The 14,286-nt window shown below is 45.5% G+C and overlaps 1 protein-coding gene across 3 annotated transcripts in view; it reads left to right on the top strand.

Moving 5' to 3' along the window:
- BBS2 (Bardet-Biedl syndrome 2) overlaps positions 1 to 14,286 on the top strand; it is a 57,967-nt gene that overhangs the window by 17,081 nt on the left and 26,600 nt on the right. Inside the window, exon 1 of one of the 3 annotated variants that reach the window (XM_082366968.1) lies at positions 7,809 to 9,491. The exons of 1 other annotated variant lie outside the window; for it this stretch is intronic. In XM_082366968.1, coding sequence (XP_082223094.1) covers positions 9,375 to 9,491 — 117 coding nt within the window. In that variant the 5' untranslated portion in view covers positions 7,809 to 9,374. Of the gene's footprint in view, positions 1 to 7,808; positions 9,492 to 14,286 lie in introns of those variants that run through there. One more of the 3 variants, XM_082366967.1, reaches the window with a different exon arrangement.

Raw genomic sequence — 14,286 nt, 5'->3', positions numbered from 1 at the left:
CATTGTGCCTTATTAAAATGCAAATGTTGTCCTCTTCAAATGTTATGTGAACACTTTCTGTGTAAAAGGCTTTGCGCAGGAATACCCTCTGTGGTCTTATAAGGAAAATGAGGATGCTCTCCAAAGCATATTGTTAAGTGCAAAAAGCAAAATATAAAACCCTGAGTCTAGTATGCTACCATTTATGGAGAAAACAAAAGCTAGGGAGAGGGGTATACGTAGGAAGAGACGACTTACCTATGCAGTCACAGACCATCTTCAGGAGACCCAGGAAATTGGTCTCAGGGAGGTCTCCAGGGAGGGGATTTTGGTGGCGAGGATGGGGGTGGGAGGGGGACTTCCTTTTTATTGTATGACACTTTTTCAAAATATATATATTTTTTATTATGGTAAAATATACATAACATAAATGTTATCATTTTTAGCATACAATTCAGTAGCATTAAGTACATTCATGGTGCTATGTAATTCTCACCACTATTTAAGAGCTTTTTCATCATTCCAAAGAGAAACTATACTCATTAAACTCTTAACTCCCTGGGACTTCCCTGGTGGTCCAGCAGTTAAGACTCCGCGCTCCCAATGCAGGGGGCCTGAGTTCGATCCCTGGTTGGGGAACTAGATCACACATGTATGCTGCAACTAAGAGTACGCATGTAGCAACTAAGAAGCCCACATGCTGCAACTAAAGATCCCACATGCCACAACTAAGACCTGGCGCAGCCAAAATAAATTAATAAATAAATATAAAAAAAAATAAAGAGCAAAAGTGTTAATTTAAAAAATAAATAAATAAACACAAACTCCTCATTCTTTCCTCCCCTCCAGCCCCTGGTAACCTTTATTCTATTATACTTTCTCTCTTTATGAATCTGTCTATTCTAGTACCTTATGTAAGTGGAATCATATAATATTTGTCTTTTTGGGTCTGGTTTATTTCACTTAGCATAATGTCTTCAAGATTCCTCCATGTTGTAGCATGTTTTGGTACTTCATTCTTTTTTACGGCTGAATAATGTTCAGTCATATATTATCACATATAGCCATATTTATCACATCTTAGTTATGCATTCATCTATTGGTAGACACTTGGGTTGTTGCCACTTTTGGCTATTGTGAATAATGCTGCTATGAACATTCATGTATAAGTATCTGTTTAAGTACCTGTTTTCAAACCTTTTGGATATATACCTAGGGGAGGAATTGCTGGATCATATGGTAATTCTATGATTAATTTTTTGAGGAATCATTATACTGTTTTCCATAGTGGCTACATCACTTTACATTTCCATCAGCAGTGCACAAGGATTCCAATTTGTCCACATCTTTCTGCATATGCTTTGATAGATTTTAATTTGTTATGATATCAAAGTATTACCTATTCAAATCAGAAATAAACATTTTAAAAAAGACATTGTGCTTTTTTAAAAAGACAAAGGACAAGACAACAACAATAAAACCAAAAGCAGCCCTGATATTCAGAAGGACTGCATGACTCAGAATCCAGAGGGTTGAATTTTAGTCTCTGCATTTAATCGGCAGCATTGCTACACCCCTCTTTGGGACTTGGTTTCCTTGGGGGTCAAATAAAAGCGTTGGATTAGGTACCCCTGAGTTCCTTTCCTGCTCTATGAGCTGAGGATCCCACATAAATAGGTCCCAAGAGAAGTGTGGACAACGCCGCCCTGTAGGTAGATTCTCCATGTGTATCTCCCACCGCCCTTGCCCGATGGCTTCCACTGGCTTAGGCGCTGCAGGAGACTTGGTGGATGGGGTGAGAGCAGTGGGGGTCTTTATTGCTTGGCTCCCTCCTTGCATTGCCATCTCTGTGAATACAGCTCCTGCCAGGCGCACCCTCACTGGGCTCCTGAGACATAGTTTCCTTCCCTTGTGTCTTTAGGCCTAGAGGTGGTGTATTCATTTTCCAGGGCTGCCATAACAAAGTACCACAAACTGGGGGGCTTAAACAACTGAAACATATTGTCTCATAGCTCTGGAGGCTAGAAGTCTGGGATTGAGGTATTGGCAGGGTTGGTTCCTTCTGAGGTCTGAGAGTGGCATCTGTTCCATGCTTCTCTCCTAGTTTCTGGTGGTTTGCTGGCCATTTTTGGTGTCTCTTGGTTTGTAGAAGCATCACCCTGATCTCTGCCTTCATCTTCACATGGCGTTCTCTCTGGATGTGTCTGTATCCAAATTTCCCCCTCTTTTAAGGACAATAGTCATATTGGATTATGATGTCCTAATGACCTCTTTTAATTTGATTATCTATGCAAAGACCCCAACTCCAAATAAGGTCACATTCTGAGGCACTGGGGGTTAGAAATCCAACATACCTTTTTTTGGTGGGAGGGGGAGGATACAATTCAGCCCATAATAGGTGCCGCCTTTTCCCGTGTTGGTTTCCCAAGTCCTGTCCACACCGTCATTCAGTTTCTCGCCATTCCATTTGAGCATGTCTTCTGTGTCTTGCAGGGACCCATCAAGCCTTAGCGCTCTGGTCATTTGCTTTTGTCTATTTTTCAAAAAAATAGCCCTGATCTTTGTTTCCTGGTGTCGCTGTTGGAGAATTTCGCGGCTGCCTGACACCCCTGTTCTCTGTGTGGTACACCCCTGTTCTCTGTGTGGTACACCTTGGCCTTGTCCCTGGGAGCTTGAGGCAGGTGGAGGGAAAGGACGTCTGTGTGTGTAGGAGGAGAGGGTTCACAATATGTCACATCTGCTTTAAAGTTCCTCTCAAAGCAGGCTCCTTAAGAAAGAAGTAATGGTTAAGTGTGTCCAGGTAGGTAAAGGAACTAGGAATTTCATCCCCCCAAACTCCCAAACCCTTGAAGGATCCACCTGGGGGTGTTCAGCATAAAGAAGCCATGGAGGGAAGATGATAAATCTTCAAACACCTGAGGAGCCCACATGGGGATAGTGATGAAGTCAATCTGTCTATTTCTATAGAGAGACGGATACATGACCCAATATAAGTAAGAGATTTCTGAGAAACATGTTCAAATGTAATGGCTTCCATGTGAGTCATAAGCCCTTCAATCACGGGAAGTATTCAAATAGGGGCTGGATGGTGATTCTTGCCTTGGTTAGAAGCCCGGGCTGGCAATCTCTCTGGCCTCTTCCTACTGGGAAATGCCGTGATTGTAGAAATGGAACTTGGAGTTCCCTTCAGCTTGCTCTGCTCCCTGAAGATAGAATGCTCAGATATGGGGTCTTCCCTGGTGGTCCAGTGGTTAAGAATCCACCTGCCAACGCAGGGGACGCGGGTTTGATCCCTGGTTGGGGAACTAGGATCCCACATGCCACGGGGCAACTACCCGCGCGCACTCTGGAGCCCACGTGCGCCACAACTAGAGAGAAGGCTGCGCGCCACAACGAAAGATCCCACCTGCCGCAGCTAAGACCTGATGCAGCTAAATAAATAAATAAATATGAAAAAAAGAATGCTCAGATCTGCAAAGCTGCACACTGCTTTCAGCTACAGGAGCTCCTAAGAAGGTAGAAAAACTCAAACTTTCCAGAGCAGGTGCCCCAGAGGTTGTCTTACTGCCCAAATAGGTGGTTACGAAAGCTGAGACAAGCCTTAGCCAGCGTCCAGTGCCCACACCCGCGTATGGCTCCAGGAAGCTATAAAAACCACACTCCTTGGAAACTGGGACAGACTCCAGCCATCAGCTTTGATCTGAACCCTGGGGGTGGCTGGGCCAGGAACCGGTTCCTCTGCTCCTTGGATGCTGGGCTTCCTGCATCCTGTGTGGCCTCCTCTAATTTCAAAGTAACTTGAAGACTCTTGGGTCTTCGTTGCTCTGGCAGAGCTGACTTGTCATTGTCAGCTCACCTCTGGTCACGCCTCCCCATCAATCAATACCATTTGCCACCGTGGGCTTGGCAGGTGGAGATGAAAGTGGGAGTAGTTTTTCATCAATTACAACAACAAAAAGATTAAGGAGAGTAGATTTGCAGATTAAAAACAGAAATCACAACTCATATAAGTTACATAAAGATTTCAAAATCAGAAGCTTATGCTTAAAGCCAGAGAGTATTGGAAAGAACATCAACAAAATTAATCAAAATCTGTTTCTTTGAGCGAATTGTTTGGCAAGGCTGTTATAATATTTGAATCCTGCTAGACAAAAATCTTTACTTTCTTAAAGGGTCTTTAAATGTAACTTACTAAGTCTTTGAATAACTGAGAATGTGATGCATTAAAGCATTGCTTTATTGTTGTTTCTATAAAAAAATAATAACTCTGGTCCTCATATGTGTGCAAATGATAATCATTCCCTCATGGCTTCCCTTCTTCGCTTCAGGAGACTCTAGCTCACCCAGAATCATGAATCGTGCTCAGATCACGCCCAGAATGTCAAGCATGGTCTTGTGGGTGTCATGGTACAAAATAAGAAAAAGGAAGAGGCGTCACTTCTCAATGCCCAGTAATACAAAACCATACAATCTGTTTTGAATTTTTCAGTGGGGAGAAGCTATGTAGGCCGTCCTACAGAGTGGACAGGGTCATGAGAGAGAGAGATGTGGGCTCCGGGCCGGCCTCTGTGAGGAGGGAAGCGTTGAGCTGAGATCTGATTGACACATGGGAGTCAGGCTTGAAATGCTCTGGGGGCTGAGCATTCCGGGTGGAAGGAACTGTAAGGCGGTTTAGTAAGTCCTGCCAAGTGAGTTATTTAAGACGTGAATGTTGACATACTTGAATAGACATCATTCATTCACCAAATATTTAGTATTATCCATTATGTACCAGGAACTGTTGAAGACACTTGGACGACGTTAGGCTGGAGCATCCTTTGCGGAGGCAGCAAGAACATTGCACAGCAGTCCTGGTGTCCTTTGCTCCTGCTGCTCTGCCCTGTCTCCTGGGGTGTACAGCTCGGCCGCCTCCCGAGAGCTGGCCTGCTCCGCCCTGTCTCCTGGGGTGTACAGCTCGGCCGCCTCCCGAGAGCTGGCCTGCTCCGCCCTGTCTCCTGGGGTGTACAGCTCGGCCGCCTCCCGAGAGCTGGCCTGCTCCGCCCTGTCTCCTGGGGTGTACAGCTCGGCCGCCTCCCGAGAGCTGGCCTGCTCCGCCCTGTCTCCTGGCGTGTACAGCTCGGCCGCCTCCCGAGAGCTGGCCTGCTCTGCCCTGTCTCCTGGGGTGTACAGCTCGGCCGCCTCCCGAGAGCTGGCCTGCCTACTCCCCCAAGGGTGGTGAAAGAGGCTTGCCCCAGGACTTGGCCTGTAGTTTTCCAGTGATGAACAAATCTCCTGATTCTGGCGTTCAGGATTAGGAAGCCCATTTTCTGGCAAATAGAAGTCACCTTCTCCATTATCATTTCTTTTTTTTTCTTAATAAATGTATTTATTTATTTTTGGCTGCGTTGGGTCTTCGTTGCTGTGCGTGGGCTTTCTCTAATTGAGGCGAGCGGGGGCTACTCTTTGTTGTGGAGCACGGGCTCTAGGCGCGCGGGCTTCAGTAGTTGTAGCACGTGGGCTCAGTAGTTGTGGCTCATGGGCTCTAGAGCGCAGACTCAGTAGTTGTGGCACTTGGGCTTAGTTGCTCCGCGGCCTGTGGGATCCTCCCGGACCAGGGATCAAACCTGTGTCCCCCGCATTGGCAGGCAGATTCTTAACCACTGTGCCACCAGGGAAGTCCCTCCATTATCACTTCTTACAAAGGAAAAAGTAATATACTGACCTCCATCTGCCTGATTTCTCTTTCTTTCTCTTAAGGTGGGGGTAGGGAGGTACTGGGCTCCCCTACCAAAAGTGGGCAAGACACTTGAATTCTAGTGTGGAGAGACAAAAAAAACAAGTAAAAAACAAGTAAAGAAATAAATAAAGAAGATCATCTCAGAAAGAGAGAAACACTATGAAGAAAATAAAGCAGAATGATGTGAGAGTGAGAGAGATGGAGCAAGCGAGGGCTGGGGCACTGGGCAGGTCTCTCTGAAGAGGGGAGCTTTGAGCTGAGATCTGATTGACACATAGGAGCCAGGCTTGACAAGATCTGGGGGCTGAGCATTCCAGGCAGAGGGAACTGTAAGTGCAAAAGCCCTGAGGTGAGACCATGAGGTGTGTTGGGATGATTCACAGACACCAGAGTTCTGTAGGCCAAGTTAAAAGTTTGGATTTTGTTCAACTTGTAATGGGAAGCCATTGGAGGATTTTATGTAAGGGAGTGACATGAGCTTATATTTTGATTTCAAAATGTAAAAAAAAAAAAACTACTTCCTAGAGGCATAATTTACGTACCATAAAATTACTTAAGTGCACAGTGGATGAATTTTGATGAAAAAGTTCCATTTCAATATAAGTGTTTCTCACTTAGTCTGACTTTCAGCATCTCTTCCTGAGGTTATTCACAGACTTAAGCTACAAGCATCTGAGCACCATTGTGGACCCCAGCCTCACCTGGGAATGTGGCAAGAGCCCCAAGAAGAAGGCAATGATGCTTCGAGGGATATGGGACCCTGGGCGCTGGGATTTTTCGCCTCTCCAGGGCGTTTCAAGTCCTATGGAAGTATCAGAGAACCCCCCATAACAAGAAACCACTGAGACCTTGGACAAGGATATTGGCAGCAACCACAGGAGACTGGGGGTCAGAGACCCCTTCCCCCATTTTATGGCATCAGTAGGCCTCCCTGGTTCTGATGGGTCTCTCTGAGGTTGGGGTGTGGTAAAGTGGGTGATGGGGGGTACCTAACACTGATGGATGGCATTTCCTACCAGTTCAGTGAAATGTGCAGGTTGGGGTGGAATAAGGTGGGGAGTAGAGGAAAACTGGAGTTGAAATTAGTTTCTGCAAACTGTGAAATGGGGATAATAATATTACCTCTCTCATAGAGTTATTATGAGGATTAAGTGAGATAAAAATACAAGTAAATATTTTAGAGTCTGGCACATAGTAAGTGTTCAACAGATGTTAGCTCCTATTATTATTATTATTTAGCTTTTCCCTGTCTGCTGACCAAAGGTTAGCTGTTTCTGTTCTGTGTAAGTGACATGCTGTGAAGTGGCTTTGCACGTGAGTCTTCTACTCCTCATTTCACATGTGTGAAATGGGCTGACAGAAGAGACCCACATGAAGGGCCTCACCTTCACGGCCCCCAGCAGACGCATCCCAGAGTTACCAGGGAGTCATGTGATGAAAGACTGAAGGACGGAGCATCCGGGAGGGCTGCTTGTGAACCGTTCTCACAGAGCCAGGCTCTGTGCCGTCTGCTCTGCCCCAGTGGTCCCCGGCCCCTGCCCCTCCACGGCCTAATGGTCACTCCCTTTAAGTTTGGGGAAACTTAAAGCTGGGGTCCTTTATCGGCAGGTTCTGGGGCAATGGGCGGGGGAGAGGCTGTGGATCTCTTAAGTTCACAGACAGTCCCCACCCTCACACTCCTTTATTTTCAAGTTGTGCATATGTGTTAATTACAAAAGTAAAGCAAACTCACTATGAAAACAGCCAACACTACAGTGCGTAAAGATGAAGGCAAATATCCTTCTCCAGCTGCTCCCCTGCCCCACTCCACTTCCCAGACGTCAATCCTGTGACTAGACTAGTGGAGGCCACAGGTCCTGGGGGCCCTCTCACCCCGCCTCTGTCTAGGCCTTTAATCCTGAGTCCTAATGTGTGAGAGCCTCCATTCTTTACACCTGCACACCCTCTAGTGTGGGTGCTTTGCATAGGCGAGGTGAGGACACAGAGGTAGAGGCAGGTGGCAGGCATGGCCCCTGTGAGTCAGGATCTAAATTCTTGGTCTCTCACCTAGCTCCACCAGACCTTGACTAGTGAGGTTGGTTTTTCTAACCCCAGTGCTGAGAGGATATTTGGAACAAAGCTACCTGCTAAAAAAAGAAAAAAGACACCAACTTTATTACAATAGCAACCCTAACAAGTCAAAAGCAGCCTTTTCAGCTATAGGTAATAATAATAACCTTATGATAACAATGATATTAACCATTAATGGGATCCCTTATTAAGTGCCAGGCATTGCTTCAAGTCCTTTATTTATATTCGTTGGTCTAATTCTCACAACAACATTCCCCAGAAGTAGTACTATTAATCTTAATAGTTAGTAGTACTATTAATCTTTTCGAACCTGTGTCCCCTGCATTGGCAGGCAGATTCTTAACCACTGTGCCACCAGGGAAGCCCAAATTTAGTCTTTTGACATTATCTCCAGAAGAGATTACAACTAGTCACAGACCCCCACCCCCCCAGTACGCTTGAAAAAAGATGCTCATTTGTACGGCTGTAATTACAAAATGCAAATATCAAGAATATTCTAGAACCCATCTTTCAAGACCCACCTACAGCATCTGACACGGTTATTTTTCTACTCCTGGCAACACTCTCTTCACTTGGCTTCCTTCTCAGTCTCGTCTGTTGCTTCCCATTCATCTTGTCCCTCAGCCCTAAACGTTTATTTCCAGAAGGCAGCCAGAGCGATTCCTCAGTGCCTTTGCACCTGAATTTCCTCTGCTGGAACACTCTTCCTCAAAACTGACTCCCTTACTTCTTTCAAGTTCTTGCCTGGACGTGACTTTCTCAGTGAGGTCTCTTCCCTACAACCTTATTTAAAACTGCACTCCCTCCAAACTTCTATCCCTCTTCCCTCCTTACCACTTACTACCAAAAGACCTCCCACATGTATTTCTCAGTTAGTGTTTGTCTCCCCCAAAATGGAGGTCAGCTCCAGGAGGGCAGAGGTTTGTCTCATGTTAACTACCATACCTCTGTTGTCTAGAACAGTGCCTGACACATAGTAAACCCTCAAAAATTATCTGAATGAATGTCAAGAAGTTTAATGACTTTTCAATTTTTCGTGTTCGCATTTAAAATTTATAGAGCATCTTACAAAGGGCCATGGACCATTTAAAGGTGAGAATTTAAAACATTTTTTTTAAGGAGTCGATACATTTAGTAACTACTGCGGGCATCAACATAACAGCTAAAGGAGAAGAGCAGACATTCAAGGCATATTTCTTGAATTAATGACCCTTTGGAGTGTAGTTGACGTGCGCGTAGTCTCCAACGGTGCAGCAGCTTGGTTTAGTGCTAGAAGAAGCCCCAGGGGTGCGCTGGCTCAGACACCGCCACTGTAGACCTGTTAGTTGAGTCGAATCCAACGCGGGTTAAGTTACAGCTGCAAGAGACACGACTCCACCACTGAGACCCAGCTTCAGCCTCAGCCGAGCCTGAGGCCCGACCGCGCAGCCGCAGAACTATGTGGGCGGGCCTGCGCAGCCGCAGAAAAAGGCTGTGGCCTGGGGTCCAGCTCAGTTCCGCTCAGTTTCCCGGCCGGCCCGGTCCTCTCATTCTTCACCGCCGTGAGTGAGGCCGGCTTCGCTGCACCGGTATCGGACCACTAGCCCTCTTCTCCTGAGCTGTCGCCATCATGCTGCTGCCTGTGTTCACCCTGAAACTGCGCCACAAAATCATCCCCCGCATGGTGGCTGTCGGGCGCTACGACGGGACTCACCCGTGCCTGGCGGCCGCTACCCAAGCAGGCAAGGTAACCGCTCCCACACGTTCCCACCCGCACGGGGCCCGGGCCCCTGGAGTCCCCACGACCTCCGCCCGCTAGGTTCCTGCAGTCCAGCTCCTCATTCTCAGGCTCCGCCCCCAGCCAAGGTTGCCCGGCAACGGGTTAGTAGCCTCCGTAGCTCTCCGTCCTGCTGCACAAACCATGAATAATCACGCAGAACGGCTTTTCTGAGCTAAGCTCAGAAAAAGCTAACGGCTTTTCTGACAAGTTAACTTGTCTTCAGGCACTTAGACTCGGACAATGTTGGTGTCTCTCTACAGACAGGGAGCTTACGGAAGAGAAGACCCCAGAGCGGGAATGGCTTGGTCAGGGTTAGCAATAATGGCAGACCCCAGATTAGAGCCCAGGGCCTCTGCCCTTCGCTCTGGAACTCCTACTATCTCAGACTGCCTCTCAGAGCCAAACAACTTTACGGGGGAAAAAAAAATCACAAAGACCCTTAACTTAAGTGATTCAAATTGCACTTTCGATCTTTATCCATGTACAGTCGCGTGTCTTCCTATAATTTATTTACTAAGTACCTTTTAGGGGCTTACTGTGTGCCAGGTGCTGGGCAAGGTGTGAGAATCACAGAGACGAAAAAGATATGGTCATTCAGCATTCACCAGACTTACTGGACACCTCCTTCGTGCTAGATCTTGGGGGTTCAGAGATAAAGTTGGAGTCCTGACTTTCAGAAAGCTTATAGTCCAGAAGGACAGCAGACAAGGCAAATCAAGATACTGTGTGTTGATGGAGGCATGCCCCAAAAACATGGAATACTATGACGCCAAGTGTAATAACTTCTAACAGGTACAAAGCCTTATTACGTTAATCATCTCAGCATCCTTGCTAAATTGCCAACCGCTGCCATATAGCACAGGTGTCACAGATTGTGGCTCCGGTACCTACTAAGTTCATGGCCTTGGGCAAGGTACTTAGTATCTACCACATAGGGTTGCTAAGAGGATTAAGTTACTACTGATACATGTCATGCGCTTGGCATATAGGCAGTGGTCACTAACTGTTAGCTGTTATTTTCTTCTTATTACTCCCACTTTACTGATTAGAAATAATGGTTCAGAGAGGTTCAAAGCAATGTTTGAGGCTGTTCAACTGGAAAGCGGTAGAAATGAGATTAGAGTGCATGTTCTCTGACCCAGTGTGGATTTAATAAGCTAACATTTATATAATGACTTATAGTTTTCGAGACACTGCCACCTATGTTGTATGTTTTCTCATATGCCATGCCTTGGGATACATAAGTAAAAAGTAATGATTCATTTTCATTAAGTTGTATAATGGAGGAACGCATTTAGCACAGAGCCTCGTACATAATAATGTTAGTAGGCACTGACAAATACCAAAAATTCATATTGGTTCTGCTGTAGGTGCATAGCAGCTACATAAGTGGGCTGAAAAGATCCCATTGATATTAGCTCAGCCCCTGATTTATTGAGGGCTTGCTATGTGCTGGGCACTGTTCTTAGCTCTGCAGTTACAACGGTGAAGGTGACAGACAAGTCTCATCCCCTTGGAGGTTACTTTGAGAGGGGGAGCCAGATAGTTAACAGAAACACACACACTGTCTCCATGGGGGAAAAACAGAGTAAGGGGTTGGGGGTGATGGGAGATTGCTATTTTAGACAGGGTGATCAGATAGACCTCTGATAACTGTGGGTCAGAGGTTTGAAGCAAATGAGGAAACAAGCCCTGCAGACAGGTGGAGTAAGTGTATCAGCAAGTACAAAGGCTCTGAGGTAGAGATATACTTGGTGTGTTCCGGAAACACAAGAAAGTTGCTGGGGCTGGAATGGATTGAGGGAAGCAGTGGGGTAGCCAGCGGCTGGATCATATAGGGCCTTGTAGGCCACGGTAAAGACCTTGGTTTTAATAAAGTGCATGATGGGATTTGGTTTATGTTTTAGATAAAGGATTACTGGCTGGTGCTGCAACAGAGATGCAGGGAGGGGAGTGTAGGAGTGGAAGCGGGAAGGTCAGGCAGAGGTTTCTATGGAACCACTTTCATTAGAATGTGACCTAGAGTGGGAGGCAGGGGCACTTGATTCTAAGGCTCTTTCTGGAGATGGGGGGGGAAAAAGGGAGAGAGAGAGAAGTTCCTATGTCCTGTGTAATTGGACACTTTATATTCAGAACTTCAAAACAAATCTGAAAAGTTCTGACCTGATCTTTTATCTTTAGACTTAAAGAAAAAATTGGTACTATTTTATGATCCAAATAATACACAAATATATTTTCCTTTAAAAACAGACATTGCAGGTAAGGCTAAAGCCCTCCTTGACTGTCAGGGCCCATGTCTCTAGAAACAGGATTTTGTCATTTTCAGTGGGACTCTGTTGTGAATGGGGGGCTGACTTATTGGGATCTGGTCTCTGAACCTGAGCAAGGATGGTTTAAAAAGGGGTTTCTTGCAGGATGAACATTAGTTCATCGGGGGGCATGTTTCCTCTCACCATGGAGTTGGAGGGCCTAGTTGGAATTTATACTGTCAGCAACACCCCCTCAGCCAGAACAGGTCTGTGAACTTCAGCCAGTCCTTTGGCTGAAGGCACTGGGAGTGGTCTATTTGTTGTGTGGCTGAGCCTGAGGGACAGGTGAGTCTCCAGAGCACTGATTGCTGTATGCAGAGAACAGCAGGAGGGGAACTAGGGAGAAACCAGACTCCTGGGGCTCTTGCTCTTGACAGCAACCTCCAAACTCTTTTCATCCCAATAACAGTTAACGTGAAGTCCATAGGTTATTTTGCCTCCTGTTCTTTCTCAGCCTAATTACTAGAAGACTCTGTAAGAATTCTTTTGTTCAGAACTGTTATAAAAGGAAGTAAGATGTGGCTGGAGATTACTGGAGCCAGACCCCAGGCTTGCATCTTAGCCCTGTCACTTATCAGTGGTGAGACCTTGGCAAAGGGCCTTAACCCCTCTGACCTCCTCTGTATATCAGGAGGACCAAATGTTGTGAGGACCAAATGCAGTAATGTTTATAAAAGCATGTTATAAAGTATTACACAAATGAGAACGTGAACACAATATTCAGTAGCTAAACACATTATCTCTATGTTTCTAACCAATCTTTTAAAAATTATTTTTTGTCGAATAGGTTACCTTGTTTAGATAATAATTTAAAACTAATCCTGCTTGGATTTAAAACCGAGTCCCCTAAAACTGAGTTCCTCTGCTGAGTTTATGATTAACTTCTCTATCCCAGACTTTCCTTTCTTGTTCCACACCTGTTCCTCCTCAGGATTGAGGATTATCAAAGAAAAGCAGGCATTGTAACCAAGCAGGACGCTATGGGGCCTTCCTGGGACAGACCCCTCCCCTTCATGTCCTCTACCTGCCTCTTGTTTGTAGAAAAGCTTTAGTCTCCCAGGCCTCCCCTGAGTCTCAGAAGGCTGGCTCAAGAGTTAATGGTTAGGAATGTGAAGATGGAGAAGCAAGCTGTTGAGCTGGGAAACTGGCAACAATTTAGACTCTAAACCAGCCATAAAGAGTCACCGGAATTCCCAACTCCCAGTTCCCTGAAAGCTATAAAAGTCTGACACACAATCCTAAGCTGTTTTTACAGGGAGCAGACTCCTACCAGATGAAAACTGCTGATCACAAGCATGTAGACCCCAGACCAGTTGAAGCCAGAAGATAGGTGATGCTTGAAACTTCAGCTTGATGCCAACCAATCCAGGAATTGTGCACGAGCTGCTCATGCACCCTGCGGACCCCTCCCTCACACTGCCTGTAAAACCTTTGTCTCCTAACTGGCAACTTGGAGATGGTCTTAGGACATTAGTGCACCATCTTCCCAGGTTGCTGGCCTCTTGAGTAAAGCAAAGTTTCCTTTTCCACCAAAACTTGCCTCTCGAGTATTGGCCTTTTGAGTGGTGAGCAGCCAAACTGGCCTCGCCTGGTTACAGATTTATACCAAGGGGTGAAATGCTCATTTAAAATTAGCAAATTTTAGAACTGGAAGGGGCTTAAGGCATCTCTAGTGCAGTTTCTCATCCTTTTCTTTTTTTCCATATTGCCTCCCATGGAGCTTTTTTCAGAAAATGAAAGTTTCCCTAATGAAATTTTCATACCACAGATGTACAGTATATCTGTTTTTATAAAGACCCTTTGGAGGCCAGAAGCCATTCTAATGTCTAAGATCCCCCCCAACCCCAAACCCAGCTACCTGTCCTGAGAGCAGTATCACCCCTCTTGAGAATGCATGTTTTAGTCTAAACCTCCTTTTACAAAAGCCCAAGGAAATTTAAAGATTTGTAGGGATACTCAGATGATTATATTTATGATAGTTGAAACTGCTAAATTAATTAACTTTGAGCTAATTATTTAATTCTGTCTTACTAGTGTAGACTATGAAAGCCTTCAAGAAGCTTGCTTTGTGTGATGCAGTTTAGGTTTTTAAGACAAATTTATTACCTACCAGACCTTAAAACTACCAGTTTTAAGGGTTAGGAAGTGAATTAGTTAGGTGCTTGGATGGAAGATACTAAAGGAAGTGTTTATTATTCTGTTTTCTCTGATCTTCGTGTGTAGCAATCACATTGTAGCTGGTAGCAGCTTCCTATAGGTTGACCAGGAAAATGATGGTTTGTAAGAGTGCTTTAACACTCTACTGGTGGGTAGTATATAAGCTGCCCTGGGAAGCAACAACTAGATCTTGGCTATTACCTTGTTCTTTATAAGGCTAAGAACCACTGGGTTTCCACAGTTTGCCGTGATTGAAGGCCAGCCATGCACAGAACTGTGTATGGGTGTTTTAAGTT

This window comes from Balaenoptera borealis (assembly GCF_965194805.1).
Source record: "Balaenoptera borealis genome assembly, chromosome: 19".
Lineage (NCBI taxonomy): Eukaryota > Metazoa > Chordata > Mammalia > Artiodactyla > Balaenopteridae > Balaenoptera > Balaenoptera borealis.
This window is presented reverse-complemented; position numbering and strand designations above follow the sequence as displayed.